This window comes from Choloepus didactylus, chromosome 7 (genome assembly GCF_015220235.1).
Source record: "Choloepus didactylus isolate mChoDid1 chromosome 7, mChoDid1.pri, whole genome shotgun sequence".
Taxonomy (NCBI): Eukaryota; Metazoa; Chordata; class Mammalia; order Pilosa; family Megalonychidae; genus Choloepus; species Choloepus didactylus.
The window spans coordinates 8631448-8647269 of NC_051313.1; the positions used below are offsets into that span (position 1 = coordinate 8631448).

The 15822-nt window shown below is 41.0% G+C and overlaps 1 protein-coding gene across 4 annotated transcripts in view; it reads left to right on the forward strand.

Annotated features, from left to right (window-relative positions):
• Positions 1–4030: 4030 nt before the first annotated feature.
• Positions 4031–15822, forward strand: part of REPS1 (RALBP1 associated Eps domain containing 1) — an 86829-nt gene continuing 75037 nt past the window's right edge. For 2 of the 4 annotated variants that reach the window (XM_037844210.1, XM_037844211.1), the window contains exon 1: positions 4031–4632. In XM_037844210.1, coding sequence (XP_037700138.1) covers positions 4480–4632 — 153 coding nt within the window. In that variant the 5' untranslated portion in view covers positions 4031–4479. The remainder of the gene's footprint in view (positions 4633–15822) is intronic. The other 2 variants (XM_037844208.1, XM_037844212.1) reach the window with 1 other exon arrangement.

Here is a 15822-nt window from a genome sequence, read left to right on the forward strand (position 1 = left end):
TGCCTATTCTATAATATAGAAAGAAAAAATCTATATGATTCAGTAATCATAATCATTTGTTAATTCTTAAGTTTTTTGTTACAAAAACAAGCAAACAAAAAGAATATCTGGAGGAAACAGACATTATGAAAAGAGAAGACATTAAAAAAATATTGTATGCTCAGAATGAAAAAATATTTATCTATGAAATGGGAACAGGATGTCATAAAAAGAGAACATTCGGAGAACAACCAAAAAAAAAAAAAAAAAAAAAGAGTGTGCATGGTCAAATCTACCGAGGGGCTGAAAGCTAAATTTGTAAAAAGCTTAATGTCTACCTTTATTCACATTATTTTTAAATCAGACATTAGGTTTCTAGAGCAGGGACAGATTTACTATTATTTTCAGTGATAACAATGCTGGTTCACCATTACTGAAGCACCAGTCCCCAACGTCCCCTTTCTGGAACAATGCAATGAGTCAGGTACACATAGAAAAAAAAAGGTCTGCAACAAAGGAGAGAAACCTTAAAGATATGACTCTGGGGCATATATAGGAGAGAGACTGCTCTCTTCCATTCCCTCTTGAAAGAGGGAGAAAAATTTTTGTTCCTTGGTGTAAACAAATGCTCCTTGGGAATTGAAGAGGAAGAGTCCTGGGTCCTTATCCTTTGGAATGTAAATAAACATCTCTTGGGGGAAGATGCACAACCATCTCTGAGTTTATACCCCCTGAGTTCTCTTCATGGTTCAGGAAACTCCACCCTCTTTGAAATGTAAACACATACCTCCAAAGAGGCAAATCTTATTTATCCAGTCACATTTTAAGTTCCAAGACTTGTCCTCTGAACCAGGTTTCAGTAACATTTCCCATAAAGTTATAACCAAAAATATTCACTTCCTGATAAGTTGCTGAAGTCTTCCTGCCAAAGAGCCAAAGAAATGGATAATAGGAAAGAAAACTGGAAGACCTATCAACGAGATCTAATGTAGAAATAATGGAAGTTCCAGAAAGAGATAACAGGGGAAATCATTGTCAACAACACATTTTGAGAAAATAACCAGAATAGACGACATGAAGTGGTCACATAGTGAATACCACTACACCTACAATAAGAAGGAGCATTACTGTGAAATATCCAAATACCGGGAACAAAGAGAAGATCTAAAACCTTAGGAAAAAATATCAAGTTAGGTGTAAGCGATCAGAAAAGCATCAGATTTCTCAATAGCAACAGTGGAAACTAGAAAACAATATCCAAGGTAGAATTATACACCCAGCTAAACCACCAATTGAATAAAAGGGTAGAATAAAGACACTGTTGTAACTCAGAAGTTAGGATTTAGGAGATGGTTATGATTACTGAATCATTATATAGATATTCCTTTTTACTTTCTGGTGTATTAGAGTAGACAGAGGGAAATACCTGAAATCTCTGAACTGTAACCCAGCTGCCTTGATCTCTGATAATGATTGTATAGCCTTTATCTTGCACCCTTGTGATTGTAAAAAAAAAACAAAAAAACAAAAAAACAAAAAAACAAAACACCTTGCTTATAATCACAAAGGCAAACCCCTAATGCTAACGGTAAGGAACTTGAATTAGCTCAGAACTAACCATTAACTTGGTTCTAGCACAGTTCCACTCCTTTAGATTTGTAAATGTTGCTTATACTTGCTCTTGAGATAGCAATTTCCTGTCGTGTCTTTTTTGCTTATACTTGCTCTTGAAATGTTAATGACTCCATCTCCTTAGACTTAAACTTCTTAGACTTCTATCACTTCAGACTTGCAAATTTTCAAGAAATGTACACATGCATCCATTCTCAGAAAGCAGTAAGAGGATACGTTCCACCACAATGAATGAGTAAACCAAGAATGAGGAAAACTTAGGGTTATAGGAATAACGAGAAGAAGCATAGGAGAGAAGAGAAGGTAATCCTCAGGATAAAGGTGAAAAGCCAAGACAGCAGCTGTTCAGTAGTCCAAGAGATAACCAGTCCAGACTGGGACATGTCAGATGGCTGGGAGACACTTCTTCAAGAGGAAACTGATAGCATATCTTATGTACTCAAATTGATAGAGAGGAGCTTTATATATCAATGTAATTAGGGGAATTTTTTAGTGAAAAGTGCATAGAAAACTAAGCAAGCAAAAAGACAACAGTCATTAAGTTCACGGACAATAACAAGTTGTGCTAAAAGGGGAAATTAGTTGTAGTACATCACAAGCTTACCTGTTAACAGTATTTACATATTCATAGTAACATGAACCCTAAATATTGAACTTGCCTATATTGGGAAGATGAAAAGATGAGGTGTGTGTAGAAGGGGTGCACTGAGTCTGTGTGCACGTGTGTCCACATCCTTTGTTGTAGGATCTCAACAGATAATGCCTAAAGCCAAAAAATCAAAACCAACCAATATAAGTATGTGAAATAAGAGGACTGGAATTAAATACAGAAAAATCAATTTTAAAAGTTTAAAGTTGATGCCTCTGGGCAGTAGGAAACGGGGATGAGTGGGCTGGTAGACTGCTGTTTCTCACCCGAAGGGACTGAGGTGGTAGCAGAGGCTTTCTTGGATGACTCGCACAGTCCCCAGGCTGCGCAATCCCTGAGGACAACATCATGCAATTCGTTTCGGGATGGCACACGATGCTCACTGCATAGTTTTTGAATACATGAAATATGTGTTGGGATTGGGAGGGGCAAACCTGAAGGCTGCTTAATAGAGGATGCTTAATAAGCATGCTTAATAGAGGATGGAAGGCGGGAGTAAACAGCACATTATGAACTGAGAAGGAAATTTCAGAATTCCAGAAATTTCAAAATTCCAGAATTTGGAAGTGAAGCGATCCTGTCATTACTTTGACTTGCTAAGGAGGTTTGGAGCTGAAGTTTCCTGGAGTTAAAGGAGCCAAACGAGGAGATTAGGATATGGACTGGCTCATCACATCAATGTGGAAGTTCACTCATTCATTTGTTCATTCACTCATTCAACAGATACTTACTGATGTGCACCATGTGCCAGATACTGGCCTTGGACCTACAGCAGTGAAAAGATGGAGGAGGCCCCTGCCCTCATGGAGCGTCTTTTCAGGGAAACTCATGGTGGGGTGGGGGACGGAGGGAGGGTAAATAAGGAGTGGTGGCTGGGGACTTAATATGCAAGTCAGAAAGGCAGTATAGGGTAGTGATTTGGGAGTTGAGAATGCCTGGGTTTTGAATCTCAGATCCAGACACTGAATAACAACAGGATTTATGTTATTTAACCCATCTGTGCCTCAGTTTCCTAATTTGTCAAACGAAAATACTAATAGTACCTACTTCATGGAGTTGTCATGGTTAATAGTGTAATTAATGTATTTAGAATAGTGCCAGAAATATTGTGAGTACTTAGTAACTATTGACTATTAAGAATTGTAGTGTAAACACACATATAAAAGTGCCATGAGGAAAAATAAATACGAATATTTCGGACGAGGGGATAGAAGACAGGGAGGGGCTAATTTCGACCAGGTGTTCGGGAAGTCCTCCGAATGACGCGAGAGGAGCCAGGCAGCGGTCAGTTTCAGGCGGGCCCCTCGCGCTGGGCTGAGGGCTCTCAGGAGGACCTCACCTACCGCGATCACATCCGCAGGGACCCTATTCCCGGATAAAGCCACCTTCCCCGGTCCCGGGGGCTAGGGCTTGAACATATCTTTTGGGGGGACACAGTTCAACCACAACGCCAGGTAAGCATGGCCTGGAACCCAGAGGGGGTGCTGAGTCCCAGCGCTGGCGTCTGCATGATGACGGCGTCCATGCCGCGCACGGGCTCTCAGAGCAGCTGCGGGCGCGGAGGATTTGTCCTCGGGAACACCTGAGCCGTCAGGCGCCCGCGGAGGCAGCGAGGACAACCTGCGCGCCGGCCGCTTCACCCGGCCCGCGGCGCACGCTCGGGCCGCTCGGAGGTGGCCGCGCTCCGGGCGCCAGAGGGCGCTGCGCCTCTCCGGGCCGCGCCGGCGGGTCGCTCTCGCCCGCGCTCTCCGCGGCCTCACATCCGGGTCTGGGCGGCCTGTCAGAGCCGGGCGGGCGTCGGGGCCTGGCGGGCGCTAAATGGCGGCGGAGGGAGGCGGGGCGGCCGTCGCGCTCAGCCCCGCGTTCCCGAAACTTTAGCCTCGCCGCCCCGCAACTTTCCGGGCAAGCGCCGGCGCTCGGGGGCCGCGGGCGGCCGGGGAAGCCGAGGCGGCGCGGAGGGGGCCGGGCAGACTCGAACCCGCGGCGGAGCGGGCACCGGGCCACTGAAGCCGCGCGCGCCCCGCGGCCGCCGAGCCCGGCCGCGCCCCCCTCTCGCCCTCGGGCCCCCTCCCCTCCTCTGCCCCGGCCCCTCCGGGCCCCCCGCCCGGGTTCCCCCTCCCGGACCTCCCCTCCCGGCAGCTCGCTGCGGGGAGGAGGCCGCGCGCAGCCCCGGGCCGGCGGTGCATGCGGGCGGGCGGCGGCCTTGAGCCGGCGCGAACATGGAAGGCTTGACGCTGAGCGATGCGGAGCAGAAATACTACTTGGATCTCTTCTCCTACTGCGACATCGAGAGCACCCAGAAGGTGGCGGCCAACGGGCGCGTGCTCGAGCTGTTCCGGGCCGCGCAGCTGCCCAACGACGTGGTCCCGCAGGTAACGCTGCGCCCGGAGCTGGCCGCCGAGGGCCAGGAGCACAGGGGCGCCGCTGGCCGAGGGCCGGCGGTGGACAGGGCCTCCCGGCTCCCACCCTGCGGGCTAGTGGCCGCAGGTGCCCGGCCAGGGGACTCGCACTGGGATGGTGGCGGTGGGTCGCTCCTAGAGGACAAAACTCAGGTGCAAAAATATGGTGTGAGGGGGGTGGGAGTGGGGGTGGGGGTGGGGCTGTATATTATCCCCGAAGAGCCTAAATGCTGACTCTCTTCGCTGTCCTCAAGATCTGAATTTTGGGCCACTGGGAGAGCAACTTCAGATGAAGGCCCTTGGGATCTCATCTTTGAGATCCTAGTGTTTACAGAGTTCTTTTGATCCTGCACAATAGTAAAGTTATCAGTATAATATGATCAGCATAATATGATCGAATGTTTTAATTCTTGAATTACTGAACAGAGGTGATAAAGTGGGTTTTATAGATTCAAGAATCAAAGAATCAGCTTAAAGGAAGCTAAAATCTTAGGAAAGATTTAAAGCGTGAACTTCTAGCTAATAGTTTGCATGTAGATGTGAAAAGAACTTGTAATTATCTACAGAATGAACTAGACAGTGTCTTTTGATTGGCATTCAGTAACATTTGGTGTAACTTCTGCATTTGGGTTGGGTACCAAATACTGAACAGATCAAAGTGGAATGTAAATATATTTGCCTCAACCTATAAAGGCCCAGAGGGGCAAGTAAAATAAGTTTTAAGCCTTCTTTATCGTATCCGTTTTTTAAAATAGAAGGCTTCCTAGAAGTTCTTATCTTCTTTCTGTGGTGAGCATTATTGCTATTCTGTTTAATGATTCATAGCTGCTAGTAAGAGTCTGTCTAAGCAGCATATCAGGAACAGGTTGTTAGCTTTCATCTTTATGTTGATTCAAGACAGTTATCAAAATCTCCAAAACGTAAAGCCAAATGCATAGATATGGTGTAGTGTTCTGCAGAGAGCACTGGACCGGGAGCTTTGGATTCTGGGTTCTTTTCCCTGCTCTGCTGTGAGCTAGCAGCGTGACTGTGGGCCAGGCCCTTTCACTCTCCAAGCCTCAGTGTGCTCAGCTGCAGAACTGAGTCCAGTTCCCTCTAAGGAAAAGTCTGTGAGGTATAAAGATGTCAAAATGTCCACCCACAAGCCTCTGCTGTAGTAGTTACCTGTGCATAAACTGAGGCTGAGTTGAATGAGCTCTGTCTTCCTACATAATCTTGCATGTTTTACGTTCTTTTTTTAAAACCCTGGGAGGAAAAGCTGGTTGTGTTATCAGTGAAGTACAGCTAGTAGTCCCAAATTCATTGCGGCCCAAAGGTCAGCAAACTTTTGCTAAAAAGGACCAAATAGTAAATATTTTCAGCTTTGCTGGCCACATACAATCTCTGACATATATTCTCTGTTTGGTTGTTTTGCAACCCTCTAAAAACACAAAAATCATTCTTAGCTCAGCAACATGCAAAACAGGTCCTGCAGTTTGCTGTCTCCTGCTAAAGAATGGTGGTGGTAGGGTGGAGTACTGTACCCTTCTCCTCACACGGCTTTGGAGTTAGACTTACAGAGTCTGGTCAGAACAAGCTCATTAAGAATACCAAACTTTTTGTAGAACTAACAAAAAAATTCCATAGGAATCAAGATTAAGGAGAAACTTCCCATGTTCTGTTTGGGTTTGTTTCTTTAGTCTTTTAAATACATTTAAAGTTGATAGTACTTTAAATGTATTTTTTAGACTAGATAAATTAGCATTAATTAGGTTTTTCTTGAAATAGACTTAATCAAATCCAAGCTAATTTTCATGTCTTTGCTTAATTTTCTTAACATTCAGATATTTCCATTGCCTTGTTTTATAGAGAGCTTAAATAGCATAAATATTCAGGATTCAATTACAAGATGGAAGCTGTAGGAACTACTTAAAGCAGAATTCTGACAGTATTATATACTAAATAGGAGTCTGGATGTCTTGAAAGCAATTTACTTAAAAATTGGCCTCCAACATAGAAATGGGAGACACAGGGGCAATATGGGCTTAATTCCCTGAAGGGTGTTGGGACGGAAAGTGATTAGAGGACTTCCAGGCAGAAGAAAAAACGTGACCCCCAGTGGAAAGTACAGGAACCTTTTCAAGGACCGGGGTATGGTCCGGTTTTGCCAAACCTAGAGAATGTATTGGGAATAATGGAAAACAGAGTTAGAAGGAGACCATATTATGAAGTCTAAAGAACAGGCTGAAGATTTCGTATTTCAGTATATGGTGGGACCCACTGGTAATTTTTGACTTTATGTAGGGGAGAAATTAGAGGCTAGGGAAGGAGGCTCTTGCAGTGGCCTGGAATGGTTACCAGTTGATGGCTGTCCAAACCAGTGTGACAGCTAGATAGAAAAAGAGAAGCTGGATGAACAGGTATATGTTATTGAAGGACTGCTGGGTAGCCACTATGTGAGGTGCTTTGTGGTATAATGTTTAATTGAGTCAGTAGATTGAGGCCGGATTATCAAGGCTGGGTGGAGACCTTTGATTGTGAAGGTAACAGGGAGAGAAATGACTCATAGAGGCAGTGCTGTCGGAAGCATTTCTCAGTGCAACAGGAATGAGAGGGAAGAAGCTGCAGACAAAGTGGGATGATTGTGTATCTCAGCTACACAGTGGTAAGGAACTGGGCCGGTGGTACTCAAGTGTCAGGGGTGGGGGAAAGGTGAGGAAGAGAGCAATTTTTCCCCTTAGGAGGGCATTTGGCAATGTCTGGAGACGTTTTTGGTTGCCATAACTTGGGGGGCAATGCTGCTGGCATCTAGTGGGTAGAGGCCAGAGATGTTGCTAAACATCCTGCAATGTACAGGCCATCCACCACAGCAAAGGACTGTCCAACCAAAAATGTCAGCAGTGAGAAGACTGAGAATCCCGAGAATCCCTGGCCTGGATTTTTGTGGAGGCAGTGGGGCAGAAGGTGGGGCTACAAGATAGAGTGGAGATAAGATTATGAAGGTAGACGTGATAGGTTTGGGTCAACTGATGATCTTTGGGCCAGAAAGGTATAGGGCAAGGATAATACTCTGTTAGATGCCACCTATGATGAGCCAAGAGGCAGGAGAGAAGAACTACTGTTTTGTGGTTTTTTTTTTAAGAGCTCGTTCTGAATTTAATTTCAGGCATTTTGAGATGGCAGTGCACATCTCCAGTAGAAGATTGGAAATGGATGGAGACAGAATTAGTCCCGCTGATTCGTCCTTCCTGAATGCCAGTCCTTACAGTTCAGGTGTTTGGGGTGGATTCCTCACCCAAGTATCTTGGGGGCAGGTGACTCCAGAGTCACTTTCTCTCACAGTGCCTCACACATTGGGCACACACAGGTACATCAGGCCCTTGATCAAGTTTGTTCTTTTCAGCATCTGGTGATAAAAGTCTTGAGAAGGCTGAATCATCTTGGGGGATGAGTGTAGAGAACAAAGAACAGGGGACCCAGAACTGAAGGAGGGAAGGAGCTGGCATTATTGAGTGCCTATCATGTTCCTTCTACTGGGCGACCCGTACTCATGCAGAAACTTGTTGGCTACTTGCAACGACCCTGTGAAGTGGGTGCTGTTCTTGTTTGTTAACTAGGAACTTGATAGGCAGAGAGGTTAAATAACTAACTAGTGAGTTGTGTGTTTTCTCCCTTTCCATTATTCCTTGCCACCTCCCAGCTCTTTCTTACTTTCACTGTGTATGTGGTTGGAGAGCAACAAGAGGAATAAAATTCAATCAGTCTGTTTTTGAGTTGTCCATAGTTCTTACAGATTTTGTTGTCTGCTGAGCAAGATGTGCTGTGGCTTAAAAATCACCTTTTCCTGAAGCTATTTATCTTTTAAAATTAGGGAAGTTTTAATATTTACTTCACTAATCAGTATATTTCTTGGCTTTTACTTAAAGCCTCTATTTTGGGAAATGTCTTCAGATTTCATATAGTCTTTGAATGCTTAATTGTTTGATAAGAGGTTCTAGTACTGAGTGTTCTGTTATTCAAGATTATAGGTAACATACTCAGTTAATGAAGCTGAAAAATCTTAGATCATTTGTGTTGAGCAATACCTTGATAGAGTATTTGAATTTACACATACATTTAATGGGGAAAAGGAATAACCATGAAACATAAACCATTATGTCTTTCTCTTGGAACTTGTTCAATTCAATTGTAAAGTCTATTCATTAGTGATAAGTTTAAAATAGGGAAGCAGATGTCAATTTGGAGGTTGTCAGTGTATAGTGATACTTTATGTATTGAAAGTTGTAAACTTAAAAATAAATGTCAAGTTTGTTCTGAAATAGTAACTTTTCATTTATGATTTTTGGAATCACTAAAATACTTGTAATAAACTACAGAATTAATCTTAATTTAATCAGATACTTTCCTGTACACAGTTGAAAACATGTCATAATGTTTGTGAAAGAAGTCACAGTTAATGGTTTTCCTGTAGCATCATGTTTACTGCATGCACAGGTCCAGACTGGAGATGAAAATGGTTTGGATTAATGATGTGGCAGTAGGATGGAGAGAAGTGGACATATTTGAGAAATTTTTAGGTTGTAGATTGTAGAAGTGGGATGGATTGGCGATGGAATATAATTTAAGGAAGAGGGAAAACTCAAGGATGTTACTGGAATTTGCCATCGTTGGATGGCTGGGAGAGGAATGGATTTTTTCGTTTTTGTTAGTTTTATTTTGGTAAAGATGTGATGATGAATTTGGGAGCTCTCTTTGGCACATCTTAAGTTCTCAGAAGCCCATGATATAGTCAAAGGAAGATATTAAGTAGGCCTCCTCCACAGAGGATCAACAAATTTTGAGAAGCTTAGAGATATTTGGCTTGGAGATGTCAATTTGGGGGTTGTCAGTGCATTAGTGATATTTAAAGCCATGAAAATAGATGATATCACTGTGAAAAGGACCATAGAAAAGAAAACAGGGTTGGCTGGAAATGGAACCCTCAGGAATGCTGAACATTTCGAAGTTGGGCAAACAGGAGGGCCTTTGGGAAGGAGGCTAAGAAAGACAGCCAGATTGGTTTGAGGGAAACTTGGAATCACATCACGATGCCAAGTGATGCAAGTGTTTCAGAGAAAGGATAGTCAGCTACATTGAGTTTGGCTGAGAGCTTGAGAACATGTTGTCAGAAGCATGGACATTGGACTTGCCATCCTAGGGGTCATCAGTGGCTTTGATGAGCCAGTTTCATCGACTGGTAGAGAAGGAATCCAGATTTGAGTGACTTGAGGGGTGAATGGTGGCTGAAGAACTAGAAATAAAATGTAGAAATAGCTTTTTAAAGAAATTTACCTATGAATGGAAACAAATGTGGAATACAAGCTGGAGGTCTATGGGGGATAAAGTCTTTTGTTCATTTTTTGAGTATGAGACATGCTGTAGCATGATTTTAATTGTTTGGCTTGATAAGGGAGAGAGGGAGGGAGGACAAAGAGAGAAATTCCTGAGAATTCAAGAGTGACCAGGATTCTGGCTACACAGAGGGACAAGCCTTTGACAGGAGGGGGAAGGAAGAACATAAGTCAAGAGGCAGGCGTATAGATTTGTAGGGAGGAAATGAGGAGGTTCTAGCCTAATGGCTTCTATTTTCTGTACAAACTGAGGCAAGACTAATAGTTTAGTAATAATAGACAGTCTGAACATGAAATTAAGAAAAAAATGCATTCACAGTAGCATCAAAGGAATAAAATACTTAGGAATAAATTTAATAAAAAAGTACCAAGGTTTTTATGCAGAAAACTACAGAACATACTGAGAGAAATGAATGAAGATTTAAATAAATGGAGAGACAGTCTGTGTTCATGGATTGGCAGATTCACTGTTGTTCAGATGGCAGCTTCCCTTAAATTGATCATACAAAATCCCAGTAGGCTTTTTTATAGAAATTACGAAGCCGATCCAAAAATTGAAAAGGAAACCTAAAGACCTAGAATAGCCAAAACAGTTTTGGAAAAAAAATATTGGAAGACTTATCCAATTTTAAAAATTCTTATAATGCTACAGGTAATCCAGACAGTGTGACTGGCCTAAGGATAAGCACATAGATCAATGGAATAGAATTGAGAATCCAGAAATAAGCCTTTACATTTATGCTCAATTGACTTTTGAAAAAGTTCCAGGATGGTTCAATGGGGAAAGGATAATCTAGTCAACAAATGATGCTGGAACAATTGGATAATCATATGTAAAAAACAAACAAACAAAAGAAATTCAACTCACATATTGTTGTATATACTTCATAGCATACACAAAAATTATTGCAAAAAGGATCACAGACTTAATTGTAAAGCCTGTAACTATAAAACTGCCAGATGATAACATAGTAAAAAATCTTTGAGACCTTGAGTTAGGTAGACTTCTTAGACATGACACCAAACGTATGAGCCATAAAAGGAAAAAAATGATAAATTGCATTTCATTAAAATTTTAGAACCTTCATACTTCAAAAGACATCTTCAAGAAAGTCGAAAGCTAAGCCATAGGCTGGAGGAAAATTCTTGCATAATACATAGATGGTAGAGGTCTTTAATCTAGAATATATAAAGAATCTTTCAACTCAGTAATAAGAAAAAAAGAAACCATTAAAAAATGGGCTACAAACTTTGATACTCACCAAAGATAATATGAATGGCCAATAAGCACAGGAAAAAATGCTTGTTAGTAATCTGCAAATTAGAGCGTACGATCTTATCACTCTCTCATTAGAATGGCTGTAATTAAAAAGAGACAATAACAAGTGTTGGTATCGTGGAGTAACTGGAACCTTTATAGCTTGCTGTTGGTAATGTAAATGGTAACAGCCCCTTTGGAACATTATTTGGCAGTTTCTCAAAAAGTTAAACATAAGCTTACCATACAAACCAGTTATTCCACTCTTAGGAATTTACCCAAGAGAAATGAAAACACATGAACACTCAAAGAATTGTTATGTAAATGTTTGTTAGCAGCACTATTCATAGTAGTCAAGTACTGGAAAGCAATCCAAATGTCCATCAAATGATGTATGGATAAACAAAATATGGTATATCCATATAATGTATTCTACAGTATAAAGAAATGAACTACTAATAAATGCTACAACATAGGTGAATGTCAAAAATTTGCTATGTTACAGAAGCTAAATGCAAAAGAGTGCACATTAAGTGATTCCATTTACATGAAATGCCTAGAAAAGACAAATTTAAACAGACAGAAAGCAGATCATTGGTTGCCTGGGCCTGGGGTAGGAGTTGGGAGTGAGTGGAAACAGGTTGGAGGAAAATATTTGGAGTGATTGAAAATTCTAACACTGGTGCAAAATGTTATAAATTTACTAAAAATCATTGACTTGTTTAATAGTTGAATTTTGTGGTGTTTAAACTATACCTCAAAGCTGTAAAAGAATTTAACAGTGTGGGAGGTGAGGGGAATGCATGAAATAATCATTTGGAGAATGTGAAGGTGAGTGCATTGGAGAAGAAAAGACTCTGGACTGCTCATATAAGACGATTTTAATTCTCAGACCTCAGTGTAACTTACTGTAATATTTTCTGGCAGTTGGTAAGGGACTTTGTTCTGAACTTCATATGAAAGGTGGTGGACTGACAGACTTCGTGTGTGGAGGAGATAATTGCCATATGAAGATTTGTTACAATGGAGTATTTATATTTACGTGAAGTGTCAATATTGAAATAATAATTCTGGCCAACATTCATTCACTGTTTTCTGTTTGGCAGGCACTGCTTTGCGTGCTTTATTAACTTATTTTCTAAGTACAATATTTTATTAGATTTAGAAAGCGTTAAAAATACTCTGAGAATGGAGAAAATTTTTATCTGTTGACTTTGGCTGGTATGCTGAATTTATACACACTTAACTCAGATACCTTAATTTTCTGGAAAATCACAGAAATGTAACACCTTAAAAATAATCTGAGTTTAAAATAGTTGTGCCCTACAAATACGAATAATTTTAATGAAATAGTCATTTCAATCTATAGGACTACATTGAGGTGTTCATGTACTTTGGAATAATCACTGTCCCTATCGTAAATCTTTTTGCAGACTGAAAGCTTCTTATGTTACTTAGAGGGACTGATTTGGTATCCTTGTATCTCTAAACCGTTGCATTCAGTCCGAGTTTGTATAAGTGGATCAATCTTTGGCCTAATCCCACAATTACATCAATATGCTCCTTTGGGTTAAAAGTAGTTACAAAGGTGCTGATCTAAGGGTAACTGTTGTTTCTTGTTGTCCATGGCTCATGTAAAATGTTTTATGTGGAAACAGAAATATCTCTATCCTTGAAAAAAAGAAATTATCCAGAAACCTTCCAAGACTTATTTACTGGTTTTTATTGATGTCTCATATGTGACTAGAAGGATCAGAGGTTTGGCTAACGGAGAGTTTGTTGGTATTGTGTCTTATTAATGGGCAATTTGGAAGAATTCATATTTTCCCAAAGTGCTTCATTCTCTTCCATAAAAAAGTGTTTAACTACAAGCCCCTTATAATTTTCTTTGTCAGCAAGCATTGAGTAGAGTCAAAGTAGTGTATACTTTGGAATGTGGCCATTCTAGATTTGAATCTTCACTGGGTGTTCATTAACACTCTTGTCCTGGGCAAGTCATGTCACCTCCCCAAGACACCCTGCCCCCATCCGCAGACCGAGGACGATACCATTTCCAAAGATTTCTTGTTAACAAGCCGAGGTAAAATGTGTGGACACCTAGTACAGTGCCTGGTTGTTCGAAGGCCATCTGATGAGAAAATTCAGCACCTAAGAGGGTCTTTCGTAGTAGAAAAAATCTCCAATTTTTTGGTTTTCTTAGTAGTAAAAACCCTCCATTGTTCTTCAAACCTGGCATTAGAATTTTGCTTTTTGGGGAGAGAATCTAATAATGCTGCCCCAAATCCTTTGATCCTGTTGGTAATGCCTTTTGTTTTGCTCTTTTACTGTGTACTTAATTTGAGGGTTTGTCCTTCTGAAGTGAAGTTTACTGCCAAAAGAATCAAAGGGTGATTCTGAGGTTTTGAGTCTACAGAATAGTGCTGCCATTGACAGAAATAAAGAAGGGAGGAGGGGTAGGGGCTGGTTTTGTGGGAAGACGATGTGCTGAATTTGAGATGAGCTAAGTGAGATGCCACCTTCAGTTCGTCTGGCAACCAGGTTTATGGGCGTTTTGAAGCTTAGAGAGGCTTGCTGCAGACCTGCTGGCTCCTGAATGAGGCCATTCAGTAAAACTGAGAGCTGCACACTTAACCTTGTATTTGAAATGTCTTTTCGGAGTAAGTGGTCAGTCATACTTTGTTGCACGGATTTAGTTTTGTCTTCTCACTTAAGACCTTAGAATTTTTCTGAAACTTTCTTGAGACTTAGGAAGGCAAGGAGAATGTGGAAGTACATCTCTCGCTTGAAATTAATCCGGCCTCCAAAGAGTTGAGCTTCAGAGGTTAAATTCCAAATAGTTGAACCTTGGATGTTAAACCCAAAAGGTACTTGCACATTTAATGTAAGAGGCTTCAGCTATTTGCAAGCGACCCTCAAAGCTTTGGACACATGGTAATTGCATTTAGCTGGGAAGTGAGCCTTGGAAAGCTCGAGCGGCTAGTCTGCGCCTTGCCATCGGCATGTCTTGGCAGCTTTGGTGGGTCTCATTTAACACCAGGTCTTATTTAATCCTTGTAACAAACCCACCAGGTATTGTTATCCCCAATTTGTTAATTAGAAAATGAATTCGCTTCTGATACTCAAAATTGGTGGATTCTTGAAGGTTTGTGAACAAATTCCCTGAGGGTCTATTATCCCCTAGCCTTATTGTATCATTTCTTTAGGGATAATTTTATTGAATTCTGTGCACCATATATTCCTCTTTCACCATTTTTTCCTATTTAATGTTTTATAATTACATCATTCATTAATTCAGCAAACTCTATTAAACACCTACTTTGTACCAGGTTCTGGACCCTGGATATGCTGAGGTAACTGAAAGAGACATGATTTCCACCCTCCTGGAAAACTTAATCTTTTCCCCTAAGCTCCAAGAATCTAGCAGGAGTCCCTGTGCCTGCCTGCATCACAGCTGTAACCCTGGCACATTTGTAGGTAGTTAACATTTGTTGAATGAATGTGAACATGAATTTATCATTGTTTCCAAAAGTTTGTTTGCTTATCCCTAATCTTAATACATATTGCTAACCAATTCAAATAATAATAGTAATAATAAATACTGATGTAGACTCTGCTGCATGCCAAGGTACTGTTTGCAGCGCTTTATGTATGTTAATTTAACTCTCAATGCTGTGAACTTGGTCTAGTTCATCCCTATTTTAAAAACAAAGACACTAAAGCACAGGTTGGGTAAGTAACTTGTCCAGGGTCACACAGCTGTAAGTGATAGAGCTGGGATTTGAGTAGTCCTGCTCTTGATCACTGTGCTCTACTTTCTAAATATTACATGGTTAATACTTGTCTCCCACTTCCATGAGCATACCTTTGCCCTGTAACATACCTTTAAAATATTCTGTTTAAATTCCCAAGTTTCTTCTTTAAAATGATATGACACTTAGAGACCACATCGAGGACTGCATCTTGGGTAGTATAGCATCGTTGTCAACTGCACTGTGTGACTCCTCTTGGAATCGAATGGTTCTAACGGATTCTCTCTACCATTGTCTTTTAGGCGCGTGTCTTGGAACACTCTTGTAAATAAGACTTATAATAGGTTTTTCTGCTACATTTATTTGGATGCCACTGAATATTTTCAGTAGTTTTCTAAGTAGATTAATAGTTTTATTAAATAAAGGAGCCATGTTTAAAACTTTTTCTTTAAAACTTACAGACAAATGGCATTTTAGTAGACTGTTAAGCAGAATATTCTTGTCTGTTAAAAAGCCGAGTTAATCAAGACTGCCTCTAGAAAATCTAGATAACATTTATTCATCCATTTGACTTTTTTGAGGGTCTTCTTAGACAGATGTAGAGGATGGAAACTTGAGAGAAAGTTCCGTAAGAACATGACTTGGTTATCCTTACCATGTGGGTGGTAGTTTATGCCATGAATATGATTAAGATAGCTGGGATGATTTGTTAAGTGAAAGAGAGTAGAGAATGAGAAAGTTGTTCTCATGATGAGTTCTTTTCTATTTTGAAATATTTGTGAACACC